The 17895-nt window shown below is 39.6% G+C and overlaps 1 protein-coding gene across 7 annotated transcripts in view; it reads left to right on the top strand.

The window, feature by feature from the left end:
* Positions 1-17895, top strand: part of PLCB1 (phospholipase C beta 1) — a 683394-nt gene that overhangs the window by 601822 nt on the left and 63677 nt on the right. For 2 of the 7 annotated variants that reach the window (XM_064572835.1, XM_045885405.3), the window contains exon 32: positions 4057-4174. The exons of the other annotated variants lie outside the window; for them this stretch is intronic. In XM_064572835.1, the coding sequence (XP_064428905.1) occupies positions 4057-4155 (99 nt within the window). In that variant the 3' untranslated portion in view covers positions 4156-4174. The remainder of the gene's footprint in view (positions 1-4056; positions 4175-17895) is intronic. 7 annotated transcript variants of the gene reach the window in all.

The raw sequence follows: 17895 nt of genomic DNA, 5'->3' as shown, positions 1-17895 counted from the left end.
TCTGTAGAAACTCAGCCATTGTGTCTGCAAAAATGGCTTCATTCACATTATTCACATAGAAAATAAAATAGACCTTTTACTCCATCAACTCAGTCTTTTAACTTTTTTCAATATTTTCCATCTTTTTGTTTCTTTGTGCTACCCTATGGACAATTTTTCTCTGACCCTTTTTCTAATTTACCAATTCTTTGTTTACACTGCTCTTCTACTTTTCCACTGAGTTTTTAATTCTAACTTTTGTGTTCTATTTGATTCCATAAGTGCTATTTGGTTTATTTTCAAATCTACAATTTGAATGTCTGGCTTATTGTAGGGAAAGTTTCCCCTGAGATTCCTCATTCTGTACAGGCCACAGGCTTTGAGTTGTGGCCCCACCCTACCAGGCTTTCAAAAGATGAATTCAAAATTTTCAGCATTAGCAAAAGGCCATCAGGGCAAAAGTGGCTTCCCTGTCTAGGTTCTCTGTCTAGGTTCTGTAGTTTGGGCCTGATCATTCTTTAAATTTTTGTGGTTCTTAGGTTCTTTAAAGAAAATAGTTTCAATCTTGAATCCAGATTTTTTAGTTGTTTTCTGTGAGAAGGATGGTCCAAGTAACCTAACCAGAAATAAAAAATCTCCACATGGTGTTTCTTATATGTTTGAATTCATTAACATCTGTATTGGTTGGAGTTCACCTAGAGAAGCAGAACCTGCAAAAGATTGAGTCTTTATCACAGAGCTGAACACACACACACCTGGCCCAGCAGGAGGAACAACTAAAGAAAGACCCAAAGAGAAGGGAAAGTGATTCCAGACCCCATTCAACAGATCTGCAACAGCATGTGTGTGTTACAGATGCCTGCTGCCTCCCTCCTCAAGCCCTCCAACTCTCAGGAGAGTCTCCCCTATAACTCACCCTACCTGGAAAGGGAACTCTTGAAATGTAGTTCAGCCTAGGCAAGTCAGCACATTACAAAACCCTCATGCTATTATTTAATACTTGGAAATTTTCTTATTTAAAAAAAAAATTTTCTCTTTAAAAATTAGATTATATCAGTGCACCTGGCTGGCTCAGTCACTGGAGCACATGACTCTTGATCTCAGGGCTGTGGGTTCAAGTCCCACATTGGGTGTAGAGATTACTTAAAAATAAAATATTTTAAAAAAAGTTAGATTATATGATTACAGAGAGCCAACATGTAAACAAATCTCTAAGGCAGAGAAGAGGCTCACCTTAGGCCTGCATGGCATTCCCCGGGTTGCCTCATGGATTTCTGTTATCTATTAGCCCCTGTAAGGCAACTGGGTTTGAGATTTAAACAAAATTGGAAGAGAGATTCACATGGTTGTCATTGATCCCTCCCCCTTTTCTCTACCCCATTAGCTTTCTTTCCCCTTCCTTTGTTTCCTAAGGATAAGTAAATGTGGGAGTGCAGTGATGGGTATATAGTTTGGAGGGAAGGGGATCCAAAGAGAATACTCACCACCTGCTAGAGCAGAGAGAGTATACATGTTGATGGGGTTCATAGTCTTCCTAGAAAGTACTAAGATTAACATCAGGAATTTGGATGAGATGGACTTTAATCCCATTGACTTTCATCTGCTCTTAAAAATGAGTTCACACAACCACGGATGGCCCACAAAACCTTTTGGGTTGACTTCTACTCTGTGTGCCTGCCATTGTGCATGATTTATGTGAATTTTGCCAATAGTAATTGGATGTTTTTTCCCAAATGTATCTCTAGTTTGTTTTTAAAGCCCTGCTTTGGTATAACCAGAATAATAAAAATAGTCAAACACACACACCCTAAATACTATTTAAGACAAAGAATGTAAAGATTTCATTACCTCTGGAACCACTACCTGATTTTACCATGGTCCTCAACATTTTCATGGGAAAGATGGCAAATTCAAACCAAGAGAAATATGTACCTGTAGAATATCCAAAAAGGAAATGTCCTGGTGCTTTGAAACATTTGATGAAGCAGCATGCAGAGACCAGAGAAAAAGTTATTGCAGAAGAAAAAATGCACAATCACTGAGCTGAAAAATGCTAAAGAAAATTTCAGTTCAAAATAGGAAAGCAGTTTCTAAAAGCAAGAGTCACATTCTCTGTTTCCCATGTATTCTGCCTAAGGCCAAGTTAATGTAGCAAACCTACCACTTGGAGTCCTGGTTATGCATTTTTTGTAAATAAATGTCAGTTGATACAAGTCTTCTACATTTATTATAATCATTTGCTGAGGATAATCTTTGAATTTGACAAGAAGTTCTTTGTCTTTGTAGCTGAAACCGAGGCTCAAGTAGTATTTCCATATTTCAAAGAGTTTTACATTTCAAAGAGTTTTATCAATAGAGGTGGACTTAACTTTTGCTAATGTTTGTGATGGAATAATAAACAGTTCATGATGTTTCTGATAGTTTGCATGGATTCTCCACTACATACCCTCTGTGACCATCACACACACACATACACACACACACACTCACACACAAACAACCTGATACAATCAGGGGAACTTAACATGTTTAACTATTTTGGCATCAAAATGGATTTTCCCCTCCCAAATTACGGTAGCATATGGGAAATCCTGTCTCAGATAGTAGCCAACAGCATGTATATGGTTTTGTGACATGGAGAGAATAGGGATTATGTTGTCTTCTAGCTTTGGCTGGAAAGGACTTTTTTCTCCTTTTCCTTTGAATTTTACATATTTTTTTAATAGTTCTTAGATTTTAGGAACTACATAATGAGCTGTTGCAATTCTTTAATTGATTATTGGGACTTTGTTCTAGGTGGGATCACAAATACCACAGGACTTGAAAAATATTATAAAAGAGTTAGGACATCTTTATAATTGTTAAGGTACCAATTGCAGCGCCATTACCCCAGTCAAAGCCACCCTCATTTCTCAAATGGATTTCTCAATAGCCTCCTAACTGATCTTCCCACTTCCACATGTGCCCACTCACAATCTACTCCCAACAGGGCAGACAGAGTCATCTTTTAGAACATAAATCAGCTCACTCCTCAGTTCAAGACTCTTTAATGGCTCCCATCTCTCTGAGAAATAAAAGTCTACAAGGTCCAACATGATCTGACTCCACTTTGCTGTATCCCCTCTTTGTTTCCTCATTGACATGCTCTCTGCTCCAGCCAACCTGGCTTCCTTGCTGGGACCCAACAACCCAGGCCAATGCCACCTTGGACTGTTGTATGGACCTCTGCCCAGAATGTTCATCTCTCAAGGGTCTGCTTGGGCACCTCCCTCCTGTGGCTCAAGTCCTTGCTCAAAGCTTTCTTTTCAGAGAGGCCTTCTGTGACCACTTTCTTTTCAAAGAGGCCTTCCATGACCACTTTACTTTCCACTACTTCCCCATTCTTAGTATCTCCTCCTCCTTTTATTCTGCTCTACTTTCTGTGTTTCAGAGCATTTATCACCTTATCTCATTAGGTCATTTACTTCTTTCTTAAGTGTGTCATTCAGTGTTGATCCCTCCCCAGTGGAACACAAGCTGCATTTACATTGGAGGGCAGGGGTTTGGGCTGTTTTGCTCACTGATGCTCTTGAGTTCTAGGCACCCAAGAACAATGCCTGGCACATAGTTGGTGCTTGATACATAATTTTTTAACAAACGAGTTATGCAGAGGGCTAACAAAACTAACTTCATGTATTTAAAAAATAGTTTCTCTCTTTGAGAGAGAAAAGTATAGCCATTCGGCCCAGACTCATTGGGCTGCTTTGTTCAGTTGCTGTCAGGGATTCAATACAATCTCTTTTCAAGTTTCTTGACAGTAGTGGAATTTTGTAAAGAATTTCTTGAAACTGCTAGTTGCAATCATATTTCACATCTAATTCCTACAGAGGGCAGGCAAGAACCAAGGAGAATTCAGTTGCCAATCCCATTGCATTTGTGGTCAGAAGTGTTGGAATAGACAAAGGATATGGAGATTTTAAATCTCCATTCTAGAAGATACTCCAAGAGAGCTCCCAGACCAAGAATTTGAAACAACCGATGATTAGAAATCAATTTCAATGCCACAAAAATGACAGCCTCCCTTTTTTTCCCACACAGGGGGACGGTTCCTCCTCATTCTTGTCGGAAACTTGCCATGAGGATCCCTCTGTTTCCCCCAACATTACTCCCCCCAACCCTCAAGCTCTCAAGTGGTGACCACCGTCCTTCCGGCCAGGTAGGACTGGATGGGAGGGGTCGCTTTTGAGAGAGGGGTGGCATGTGGCCATCAAGTTTACAGACATCTTGGACTCGCTCCTTTATTTTTCACGCCGCCCCCACCCCCCACCAGCCTTTCTCTACATTCCCATCCTTTTCCTGCCATAGTTTCTAGCTACACCCATGATGCACCCTCATCTTTACCTGTCTTCCCCTGGTATTCATTTTTTCATCATTGTTCTCTCTCTTCTTGACATCAATTCCATTCTCCCCTATTGTCTTCTTCCCCTTTCTTCATTTTATTTCTCTAGTTGCAAAACTGGCTTCCTTTTAGAACTCGATCTTTCTCTCTTAAACTCACACTATTATTTCTGCTTTTGAGACATTTTTAAGTTCCTACTTCTTGCAGCACTGGTTGCCCACAGTCTTATCTTAAACTCCAGTGGGATTAAATGAACTCTCGGGGAGTCTTCCTGACCACTCCATTCGATTGATTACACCCGTCCTTTTAAAAATCCAGCAAAAATCATTGTATTCCCACATGATGTTTTGAATTCAGGGGATAGCTCAGGATTTCCTGATTCTCTAAAATCAAGAGCTCTTGAAAAGACCTCACTCATAGGGATGCTTGGGCCAGGGCCTGCTGGTTGAAGCAAAATGAAGCTCAGATGTTAGAGAGGACTTTAACTTGCCAGAGGAAATGCATCATGAAATCTATTGTATTCCTCTTGCTAATAAGAAAACTGGCCAAAACCATTCCAGTGCGTGTGCATTTCAGGGAGAAAAGAGGTGTTATTGTGATTATAGAGAAAGCAGAATACATCTATTCTGATGTACTGAAAGCAGAGACCTACAATGAGGCTTATGATGTTTTCATCTTCAAGCACTCATTGATCAGTGAAGCAGAACGTTTAGAAACATGTTGAAGAATTAGTGAAAACAACAACTTTACTGGGGAAAAAAAAAGCTGTAATTTCCTTCTTGTCCTCTACATCCATCAGCACATGCAGTGATGCTCTAGCTCAGCACTTTTCAAACTTCAATGAGTGTATGAATTATCTGGAGATCCTATGAAAACGCAGATACTGATTCTGGAGGTCTGGGTGGGACCTGAGATCTGCATTTCTCACCTGATTCTAGGGGATGCCCTTGCTGCCACATTTCCATGGACCACATTTGACAAGCAGGGATCTAGTACATTCCTACCCCTCCTAGTGGTAGCACCTGGAAGAAAAAGCTTTAAGCTGCTTTCCCGGAGGTTTATTGTATTTTAAGTTTTTGGCCTAATCACGAGCCTGAACCCTTTGAGACCTTTTTATTTTTTTACTACAGACTGTGACACTATAGAAAGGCAGAGAATGCCATCTGAGAGCAAAGCCCCAGCCTGGCTATGAATTCCTTCCCTGTCCTACCCAAGGTGATGACCTTGTTCCTGTGGTGACCCCGTGATAAAGTCCACATGGAAAGGTGGGGCAGGGGAGGGGCAGGCAATATTGATTTCTCCAGGAAGGCATCGGAAAGACCTTGACAATGTCTTCTTCATTTGTCTATAAATGTTCAGGGCATTTTTTAAGTCATCAGCTATCAGCATCATTGGATTTTTGCTTGTTTGTTTTTGATGCACTTATTGTTACTCTCCTGGTGTTTTTGAAAGTTATTGTGAAACATTTAATACCACAGGTGGGATATTGAATTCTCTCCAAGGAGGTAAATGGCAATGAAGCTCAGAACACATGACTTGGGTTTTGTTTTTCGAAACAAATGCAAGAGAGACCTAAGTACCCCATTTTGGTTGCTGTGCTCCATCAGGCTTCTAATGGCTGGTCCTCGACTTGTTTTTCCTTTAGAAGGTCAACTGAGCTTCCTGCGTAGCAAAAATATTGTTTTCAATGAGATAGGTATTCCCACAATACCTGGGCATTAAGAAAATCTTTAATCACACCGTGAGTTTGGTCCCTTCAGCTTTTCACATATAAAAGGCAATATAAAAATAAACCAAATTCTCATGTTCTGTGGGAAAATAGGTTTCATTGCTAAAACAGAACAAAAAAATTGCACTGTTTTGTATCTGAAAAAGAACAAAAAGTCCTTCTCTACCAGTATATGAAAGGTACATTTTTGGGCCACGTTTAATATTTCCCCCAAATGTTTCTCGCTTACCTCATGTATTTCCATTGATAGACTACGGCTGAACACAAAATGAATGAATAAAAAGTAATAGTAGATAAAGCCATCATGCATTTGCTAGAAAATAGTGATTTTTTTTTTCCTCTAAGATTGATCCCAAGAGTACCCTTCACATAAATACGTGAAATTTCACAGAAGGCGGATGCTTAACCGACTGAACCACCCAGGCGCCCTGGGGCTTCTCCAAATTTTGCTCTAGAGTTTGAGTGAAGGGAATTTCCTTGAGATAACTTACGAAACATTTAAGCAAGAAACAAAGAAAATTTCCTAGTGTAGGAACATCTAAATACTTAGATTCCCAAGGGTTATTGTGGGTCTCTTCGAAGATCTTTAAATGTGGCAACAAAGGGGCTGTCTACAAGCACAGCAACCTTTTCCTGACCTCCTTTGTGTCCAGAAAGAGTACGATTAATTAAACTCAGAAGTTTGCCACTGAAATAATAGGTATGAGATCCAGAGAATTCAAGGTGTTGGAGGACTCATTAAATAGGGTTGCATAAATATCATGCTGAAAGATTTAATGAGTCCGTAGGGTCACTTAAAGAGCAATGAAGCAGAGATGACCTAGAAAAAAATAAATTAGAATCGATATTGTGCTTCTGAATTAACAACTATAGATTGCTATATTAACACCTGAGATTAATTCTATAATTACATCTTAATGCATCTTCGTGTTCTCATGCCAGGAAAAATGAAAATTGCTTATTTTTACCATTTTACTTGCCAATCATAAAAACACATTTATATAGGTGTGTTGATTTCTGTGATCTCTAGGAACCATGAATGCTTTAAGGAGCTGCAACTAGGTAAATAATGTTCATTTTTTTCTTTTAATAATTCAACTAATACTGGATGCCTACTGTATAGCACGCACTAGGCTAAATGCTGGGACAATAATGCAATGCAAAAAGATGCAAAACTTGCCCCCCCACCTCAAATTGTTTACAGTCTAGTGTAGCTCTGTCCTACAGAACTTTCTGCAGTGATGGAAACGTTCCATGTCTGAGAGCTCAATGCATTAGCCGCCAGCCACAGGTGGCTATTAAGTATTTGAAGTGTGGCTAATGCAACTGAGGAATTGAATTTTAATTATATTTAAATTTTTTTTAAATTTAAGGGCAAATAGCCACATGTGGCCAGTGGCTAACATACAGGCAGCACAGGTAGATGGTATGCTGAATCTTCATTTCTAACATGTAATCTACCTTTTTTTTTAAAGATTTTATTTATTTGAGAGAGAGAGAATGAGAGAGAGCAAGCACATGAGAGGGGGGAGGGTCAGAGGGAGAAGCAGACTCCCTGAAGAGCAGAGAGCCTGATGCGGGACTCGATCTAGGGACTCCAGGATCATGACCTGAGCCGAAGGCAGTCGCTTAACCAACTGAGCCACCCAGGAGCCCCGTAATCTACCTTTCTTTAAGAGATTTAAAGGTGGGGGCGCCTGGGTGGCTCAGTCAGTTAAGCAGCTGACTCTTGATTTTGGCTTAGGTTGTGATCTCAGGGTCCCAAGATGGAGTCCCACACCAGGTTCTGCACTCCGCAGGGAGTCTGCTTGATGATTCTCTCTCCCTCTCCCTCTACCCCTCCCCTCATGTTCTCTCTCTCTCTCTCTCTCTCTCTCTCTCATCTCTCTTTCTAAAATAAATAAATAACTTTAAAAAAGTAAAGGATTCAAAGGATTTGTGTTAGGACAAAAACACTAGATCATCATTATAATAGAGCTGTTTACAGGGGAGGAAAAATGAAGGCTTCCCAGAGGTGGTGACCCTTGACCAGTAGGATTAAGTAGGAGTTTATCAAGCAGAGAAGCAGACAGGAAGAAATTCCTGGTGACCTCGTGACAGAGCCTAAGGTATGAGTATCATGTTAACTGCTATGGAATTGCGTTATTTGCATGTTGTATTAGTCAGTTTGGGCAGCTGTAACAAAATATCTCAGACAGGGTGGCCTAAACAACAGAAACTTATCCTCTCAGAGTTGTGCAGTGTGAGCTCCAAGGTCAAGGTGCCAGCAGGGTTGGTTTCTGTGAGGCATTTCTCCTCAGCTTGCTGACAGTGCCTTCTTGCTGTAACCTTCAATGGCCATTGACCTGCCCTTGTGCACAGAGAGCGCTCTGGTGTCTCTTCCTCTTCTTACAAGGAGGCCAGTCCTGTCAGATTAGGATCCCATCATTATGACCTCATTTAACTTAATTATATCCCTAAGGACCCCATCTCCAAATAAGTCACCTATCTTGGGGCTTCAGCATAAGAGTTTTGAAGAGACACCATTACATCCATAAAACATGTCATTCATTCAATAAGCAAATATCTTTTTCTCTGGGTTCTTTTTTTTTTTTTTTTTTTTCCTGAGGAAGTGAGACATACCTCACACTCAGCTCACACAAATGTATAGAAAACTATCATCTATTGATCTAGCATATGATTCTAATCACTGCTTGATAGATACATAGAGTTCTAGAAAATTAACAAGTACAGAAAACACCTAAATTAGGTGTGCACCTCTCAGAACTCAAGTGTAATTAAATATTGCTCAAGCAAATATTAATATTAATTTTCCTTTATTCTCTGAAGACAAGCCAGTGGTGACTTGGAGTTGGTCAGACTAGCTTGCAAGAAGTTAATTTTCAAAATTTTCAGGGATTCTGTGAGCCAGTTGTTAAATGAGGCCATTATAAAAATGTAAATTACATACACTTAAAATTAAACAAATTATATTAAAAACAAAGGTAACAAATACCCAGAACTCAGCTCACAGATGTATGCAGGGTTCCTATTGCTGCTTACCACAGCCGCAAACATTATTACCCATCCATTACAAACAAAACAAAACTTTCTGCTGAAATGTAATTTATTACCTTTTTAAAGCCTGTATTTCTTTGTTTCCTTCACCAGAAAGGGGCAGTGCTGCCTTGCTGACCCATGGACTCTCAGTCCCTGCATATAAAATATTTTGGGGCAACAGAAAATTCCCTTGAAACATAAACATAGCATTGACAACATCTTTCTAACCCACCCAGTAATGTCTTCTACCTGAAAATTGCCTCAGCAGTAACGTAAGATCCCTCCCACTTCTAATACTACCCTGCAGCTAATACTAAGCTTATACTTACTTGCCTCATTCATTTGAAAGGGGACACTTTTTTTCCTACTGAAAGTTTTAAGTGATAATAAGTGAAATAGAATAGAAAACCTCTGGGGTAAATAGTGGTTTTCAGGTTAAGCTTTATATTTTGTAGGAAACATTTCTCCCCACTGTTGCTCTTTTTTTTTTTTTAAGATTATATTTATTTATTTGAGGGCTAGAGTGAGATCAAGAGAGAGAGGGCACGAGCGAAGGGGTGGGGCAGAGGGAGAGGGACAAACAGACTCCATGCTTGGCGCGGAGCCTGACAGAGGGCTCCATCCCAGGACCCCAAGATCACAACCTGAGCCGAAGTCAGATGCTTAACCGACTGAGCCACCCAGGCACCACTCCACTGTTGCCCTTTTATAACACTTCCAGACAAATAAGGGGGTGCTCATATTTTGAAAATGAAATGCCATTTGGCAGAATTCACATTTAATCATTGATTAACACTACAGTTAAGTCATGCCTGTGGTCTCTAAAATCTGGAGCCCAGGAAGTAAAAATACCTGTCTAAGATTACAGAGCAAATAGGGACTCAGTTTCTTGCTCCAGGTAGACACATCAAATGGACACCACAATGCATCTTGCTTTTTCTTGAAAACCCTGTTCCTTTAGGATTTCTTATATCACCATAACACTGTATGAAACTCTTACGAAGGTGATTATAGAAGAAGAAATTCAAGCAGCAAAGATTAAGTGATTGAAAGTTTTCACCCTTTCTCTGGGTATAAATTATATACACAAAAATCTGAGAATCATGAATATAGAACAAATTTGAGCATAGAATGGCTAAAATCCTTGGCAAGAGAGGGAAAAGAGAAGGGATCCCAAGACTGAGATCCAGATAACTCTTTATTTTAAGAGGTCTGATAGAAGAGATAGAGCCTGAAAGAGACAGAAGAGGTACAACCCGTGAGATAGGAGAAAGACCAAGACTGTCAGAGAAGCCAAGAGGAACAAAATGATGCACAGTGACTACAGCGACTGAGTGGTACAGAAAAGGCGTCCTTTGACTTTCATAACCAGGAGGCCCTGGTGCCTTTGGTATTAGTGATGGGTCGGTAGGAAGGTGGGAGTGGGGACCGGATAAGTGTAGGAGAAACAGGAAGCAAGGAATGAGGGACTGCTTATCTAACACTCTTCCAGAAGTCCAGACTCGAAGGGAAGCAGAAATCTGGAATAGTCATGGGTAATGTAGGGAATAAGGGAACATCCATTTGAGAAGAGCTTAATCAGTACTTCTAACTTAGAGTCCAGTCTAGTTTACCTTGAGATGACTAAATAAAATGATTGCCAGGCAAGAATAGGGAAAAAGGGACTTCATCCATTTTACTCTTGTCAGGGTTGTGTTTTTCTGTGATGAATCAGAGTTCTTCAGTGGAAGAACGAGATCTTAATGAGCATGTGGCACAAGCTATCAAGAACTATCGAGAACAATAAAGGGTTTCCCTAGACACCAGTTAAATGTCGGGTCGTTTTCTCTTGCTATTTAGTACATTAATAATAGTACTGATAGAGCTTGCTTCGTGATCCCCAGAGCTAATCCACAAGGGCACAAAGCCTGCAATGGTGGCTACACAAAGTATATGTAGATCAAGTGACTTCCACATTTACCGTCCAGTAATTAGAATTTACTCTGCCTTGTGTAGCAATGAAGCTATTTTGCATGTAATAAACTGATATATTTTCTTTTCTCTTTAAGCATCCTCCTTCCCTCCCTATCCTTCCTGAATCATAGCTCCAGGAAAAGGAAGGACTGGGCTCCCTGAGGGAGAAGATTCTCATTAGCAGGGCAGAAATCTTGAAAAACAAGAGATTTCAAGAGGGGAAGGGATTTTTCCAAATTCCTTTAGCTTCTTTGAACACAGACAGCCTAAGGGGCTGGAGTCTTACCATACACCCAGCGATGACAGGACTTCTAGGTGTGCCACAGAGAAGGAGGACAGTGTGCCCCTTCCAACCCTGAGAACTGCGGGAAGAAGTAGGGCAAGAGAATAGAGCAGCAGGTGAGATTTGTCTGTATCTCTGTCGCTTCTCTTCTCCGGGTGAAATTCTGGAAGGTTCCCATATCATGTGCATCTTAGAGGGAATAGGAAAGGTCCTGTGTGCCCTGGTGACAAAAAGTGGTGCTACTGAGGGGGCTGACGGAAGCCTAAGAACAAGACAAAGATGCTCCCTCAGGCCAGTTGGCTCAGACCATGGACTCAAGCAGCGGCGACCAATCAATCACCCCCAGAGGGCCAGCAGCCATTAGTCTGGAGAAATCTAGACTAGCCCCTTTACAGCAGAGACCTATGAGGATATAGGAGGAAGCCTTTTAAGTCTGAGCCTGCTGAATCCTCTTCTCCTGCTTTGAAGGCAGTCTGAGTTCTGAAATAGACTTAGCCACCATTTTGAGGAGCTAAAAATCAGAAGGACATCTTTGAAAAGCTGAACTTTACCCAAAGAGACTGATTCGTGCAAGAAGCTTTTAAAACCAGTTCTATAGGGAGTGGAATTTGGAAGCAAGTCTAAGGAAATTGTCTTTTCTTTAATGGTTGGAAAAGCTTGGACAGCTTTCCTTTCTGCCATTAGAAGTGTGGCTCCTGCACCTCCAGGGAAAGTGGTTTGGGGACGTGTTTCCGCTGTGACTCAAATGACTACCGTTTCACGAGCAGACAGCTCAGGGGCTGTGGTGGGCACTGCTGGACCCTCCAAGTCCATTGAAAGGGAATAGGTCTCCTGGGAGTTTGCTAATCTGATTGCAGGTTTCCTGGACACCGTGTCCCCTCCCGACCCAACACCTGCTGTGGCAGAGAGATGTTTGTAGTGAGGTGAATAACAAACAGTTTCATGAAGGTTGAGTCACAGGGGAACAAGAGTCACACTGACCTAGGTGGAGCCAGCCTCTTCCTGTTTTCTCTTAGAGTCTTCTCTACCACATGGAACTCTTGTCAAAAGCTTCAGCAAGATTTTTAGTCAAAGCCTTTAAATTCACATGTGAAAAGAAGTGTTTGCTATTTCGTGGCTGAAAATTATGTTCAATCCTGCTGAGCTAGAACCAGAAATTTATGTCTTTTTGAAATGGGTATTCCATCTGTAACTGCTCAGAACGTCTTTCTATTAAGATCGGCTCTAAAATAAGATCTTCCTAACAGACAAATTAATTAGACTGACTCTTGACAGTCACTCTTTTGGTGATATTTCAGTAGATTTAGCCTATAGATGTATTCCTAAGTGAACATGTGCCCCTGCAAGGGCCCCGAGTTAGCAACACTTTCTGCGTGACCGGCGAGTCTTCTCTCCATCCTGATGTGACTGCCAGAATTGGGCTCAGCTGGGGGATTTTGAAATTGCTGTTTCTTTTTCTTTAAACCTTGTGCCTAAATATATTGTTCGGTGTTTTGGTCAGAGTTTTACCACAATCATTTATATTTCTACAATCCCTCTGTATGTAAGTCCTGCCTGCAAACTAAAACGTGGAAACAGCTATTATATGAGACTTTACGAGATTCCTAAGAAGTCAAGTGAAGATATCCAGGGGGCCGTCAGCTGCATTGCACTTGTCATCGTTTTCACCAGGATTCTGGCCTCTAGGAATATTCTGTCTAAAGATTAAAGCTATTTTAATTGGAAAACCTAGAGACTGCAGATTGAGAATGATTTCATCACCTAGATCTCTAATCTTGGAATTATAGTGCTCACTCGCTTATCAAAGTAGAATAGACAATAGGTGTTCTTTTTAAAAATCTCTTATCTCTTTAGGGGGTTAATTCCCTAATTCCCAGTCGGTTAATCGCCTGACTCTTGATTTCGGCTCAGGTCATGATCTCAGGTTTGTGAGATTGAGCCCCGCGTTGGGCTCCATGTTGAGCATGGAGCCTGCTTAGGATTCTCCCTCTCCCTCTGCCCTACCCACCCCTAAAAAAAAAATCAGATCAAATCAAATCTTTTATCTCTTGAAATTGGAGGGCAATGTATTTGAAAGTAGCACTCCATCCCCGTCTATACATGATACATACAGGCATGCATATATATATATATATATATGTTTGGTGTGATATACATATATATATAAAATACATAATACATAAATATTAAGTATGTAGACATATTAAAAGCCAGATTTACTCATTGTTTTGGTACATATCTCTAATCTAAAGAAGTCTGTGTTGGTACACATTAGCTTATTACCAGTAGAATTGTATTATGATACAATACTGGGAAGGGATGAGCACCCCTGAGTAATAGCTTCTTGTCCTCTTTGAATTTTGCACCATGCACATTACCTATCAAATGTGTTAATCCACTGATTTTTTTCAAAGCACATGCAAATATTATTACGTACATCCTTCTACCACATCAGCAGCAAACAGATTCCAAAGCGAGCACACCTCACCGTGTCTTGCCACACAGCTATCTCTACACTAGCTATCCAGGTAAAATGTCCATTATTCTAGAAACCCAGTCCCCTTTGATTTCAGGTCACATGCTTCCCTTGCCTGTTGTGCGGATGTCCGGTAAATGTAATTTCTGCTCTAGCACATTGTTCCACTCTACTTTCCTTTGTGTTCCTGCCTTGATTCCTTTTCAGCTGCTATCAATTTATGCACCATCAAAGCGGGAGGGAAGCATAATAATTGAAAAAATGGATTACATAAACTTGAGGGCTTCGCTTTCATTACCTCCAGTGTCCAGGAATGGCATTTCCCCAGATTTATCCTTTCTGACTTAACAGAGGACTTTTCCACTGGACTTGTGACAACATCTTGTGTTCAGACTCTAGTGCCATGCTCTGCTCTTTCCATTATTCACACAAAAATGTGTTGATGAGCATGGGTACATTAAATTTATCACCATCCAAAGATGGGGGAAAAGCTACTGCTAAGCCTGAGAAACCCAAGGTGGAGAATTCTAGAAAATTACATAGACAGTAAGAAACGCAAAGGGTTTTGAAATAAGCTGGACTGATGCCTTCATTTAGCAGATGTGAAAAGGTGCTAAGAGAAGTCCACTTACAGATAGTGGTAGGACCAGGCCAGAAATCTAGTCTCCAGCTTCCTTCTTTTGTTCCCCCAACCTCACTCCCTGCTCCTCTCTTCCCCCAGTCATATTCTGTATCAGTGAATTGCAATGCAACACATACAAAAAAGAAATAAGACCTATACGGGCTTGAAGATTAAAAATTATCTGCTGATTACAAGACAATTAAAAACTTATAGAGTAAAAAAAAAGAATTTCATTATGCACCAAATGCAATTTAAATTTTAAAAGTCAACAAATTTTCCTCTATAGCGCAACAATACCATTTCTCCCTCTCTCTCTCATATATAGTTAATATATATACACATATCATTATGTATAATAATATAATTATGTATCATAGAAAACAACAGAAACTATAAAACAGGTAACACGTATTTATATAACCTATGTGTTGATACTCTTAAGGAGTCTTGTGCATTTCCACTGGACAGATTCCTTGAAGTGGTATTTAAATGGTTTCTCCTAAGATGATAGTTAAGGGGAAAAAAAAGTCCAAGAATACAAAACAGGTGATAATAGTATAAAGGAGATCAATATATAATTAGAATGTGGAAGGCAAATGGAAGGAAGATAACTGATTTTGCAGAAAAAGAAGGGAGAAGCGAAGTGCCCAGACAGGCCCCCAAATAAGAGGGGCACCAGAAAGAGAAAACTGAGGAAAGCAGATTATCAAAGAGATCGGATAAGAGACATTTTCACAACTGAAGAACATTAGTTACCAGACTGAAGAGCTAAGTGATTGCCCAAAAACAAGAAAGAAAAGGTCCTCAGTAAGGCCCAACACTGGGAAATTTTGGAACACCAAGAACAAAGACAAATGCTTAAATATATCCAGAAAGGAAACTATCAGTCATAAATTAAAAATCAGAATGGGATCAGGATTCTCTACAGAAATTCTGGAGGTTTGAAAAAAGGGAAGTCAGCTCTTCAAAATTATGAAAAGATTTAATGGAGGATTGATACATCTATTAAGCAAGAGAGAACTCAAAACCATGTTCAGACATGCAGAATACCAGATCGCCTATATATTTTTCTAAAATGCAAAACAAACTTGATGTCTGTGTATGTGCAGAGGTATAAATATGAATAAGAATAAATAGAAAGTTCTAGACTTATACACATTGAACTTTTAAACAGTGGTTAAGTTGAGGGAGGAGGCTGGGTTTGGGGAGGTGGTCAAGGGATGCTTTCTAGCTATCTGTATTGTATGTTTGCATGTGTTTCTGGAAATAATGTATATATTATCTGGATGATCAAAAATATTCTGCATTTTAATGTAAAAGACTCTCTTACTGCTAAAAATTAGTTTTAAATGGGAGATTGTTTGAAATTTAAGCTTTTCTCTAACCGTTCATCTGGATCCACTTCTTCCAAGTACCCTCTTTCTTTCTATTTCTGGTTTTAAAAAAATCCAATTCAGGCTAAAAGAAGCCATTATGAGTCCTAGATATCATGGCATTTCTGTTAATGAGCCCTTCAAACTTGATTGGTTTTTAGTAAAATTACAGTGATTCTGAAGCAATCCTAAATTCACCTGTTTCCCTCAGCTGTATAAAAATCAACATCTGTCGCTGATGATCTAAGCTATGAAAACATCAAAAAAGCAAACTGGAGAGACCTGAGTTTCCAATAAAAACAAATAAAAACTCTGTATAACTTTTAAAATATGTTTAAATGCATCAGTGAATGGGAAAGAAATTAAGGAATGGTCAAAGCACGAAGTCTAAGTAAAAGCAGGTACCCAGAGAGGCCAACAGCAGTAAAGCTGTTTTTCACCTTGAAATTATCTGTCAAGTTGACATTGAGCTTAGAGTTTTTTTTTCCATGATGTGTGGGTAGTGGAAGAACAGGAAATGAAGACAAAATGAGGAGTCTAAGAAGGGACCCACTCCATAAACCTGGGATTGCAGAGGACCACACTACCTCACAGCATGCATGAATAAAAAAATGAACCCATCATCTCAAAGAATTGCAAGAAAATGGTTGGTTTAAAACTTGATGTTGAATAGAGGAGGAAAAATTCTCCCTGAGAATTCATGATCACAAGCTACCCCTTGTGTGGGTTTGAAGCCTGGATTCACATCACCTGACACACTCAGGATTTAGTTTAAACATGTCCCACCCTGGAAATCTTCTGGGCTCCTGGCATAATCAATCAATTTGTCTGTAACGGAGCCTATCTACAAATCAGAACTTATGCTATTATTACAGTTAAAGTTCCAAGAAATATCAGGGGTGCCTGGGTGGTTCGTTCAGTTAAGCATCCAACTCTTGATTTCGGCTCAGTTCATGATCTCAGGGTCATGAGATCAAGCCCTGTGTCAGGCTCCATGCTGAGTGTGGAGCCTGCTTAAGATTCTCTCTCTCCCTCTCCCTCTGCCCCTATCCCCTCTTCCCATGCACTCTCTCTCTCTCTAAAAAAAAAAAAAAAAAAATCCAAGAAAGATCAGTTCATCAAAGCAATTACAAAATGAACATAAAAAAAGTCCACGAATGAGAACCTACAGAAACAAAAGACAGCTGAATGACTTTATATTTTGGAATTATGGCATTCAGAATGTTAAACAAGTGCTATTCTTATATTTATTTATATTTATATTATTTATATTATATATTATATTTATTATATTTATATAAGACTTTATATTTTGGAATTATGACATTCAGAATGTTAAACAAGTGCTTTTATTATATTTATCTATACTTATATTATTTTTATTATATATTTTACTATATTTATATAAGACTATATTTTGGAATTATGACATACAGAATGTTCAACAAGTGCTTTTAGAATTGACAATATGTGTCAAAAGCAATTGACTGGAAAAGGGGATGAAGTATATTTGAAAACAAATTGATTTTCTATAAATGAAATACATTTAAAATTCCAGCAGTCCAGCAATAGAGAGAGACCTAGGAGATTTTAAAAGAGACCTATAATATTACTCAGAATATAACAGAGTGTCAACGAGATGAAAAATATGGTAGAGAGATAAAGAACCAGGATAGATAACGTGAGAAGAGGTGAGCAAAAATGAGGAAAGGAGGATATTTGGAGACATTGTATTTTAGAAGTGATGAGAAATACAAATTCATAGATTCAGGAATCCCAAGTAAGATACATATATATATATTTTTTAAAGATTTTATTTATTTATTTATTTGAGAGAGAGAGAATGAGAGACAGAGAGCATGAGAGGGAGGAAGGTCAGAGGGAGAAGCAGACTCCCTGCCGAGCAGGGAGCCCGATGCGGGACTCGATCCAGGGACTCCAGGATCATGACCTGAGCCGAAGGCAGTCGCTTAACTAACTGAGCCACCCAGGCACCCAAGATATATTTTTTTAACAATTCCGTATCTAGATACATCATACTGAGGTTTCAGAAGACCAAGGAC

Source organism: Mirounga angustirostris, unplaced genomic scaffold, assembly GCF_029215605.1.
Source record: "Mirounga angustirostris isolate CCGP_5_RB_7025 unplaced genomic scaffold, mMirAng1.0.hap1 SCAF_10, whole genome shotgun sequence".
Classification (NCBI taxonomy): Eukaryota; Metazoa; Chordata; class Mammalia; order Carnivora; family Phocidae; genus Mirounga; species Mirounga angustirostris.
Note: the sequence above shows the minus strand (reverse complement) of the source record. Positions and strands in the feature narration are given on the sequence as shown.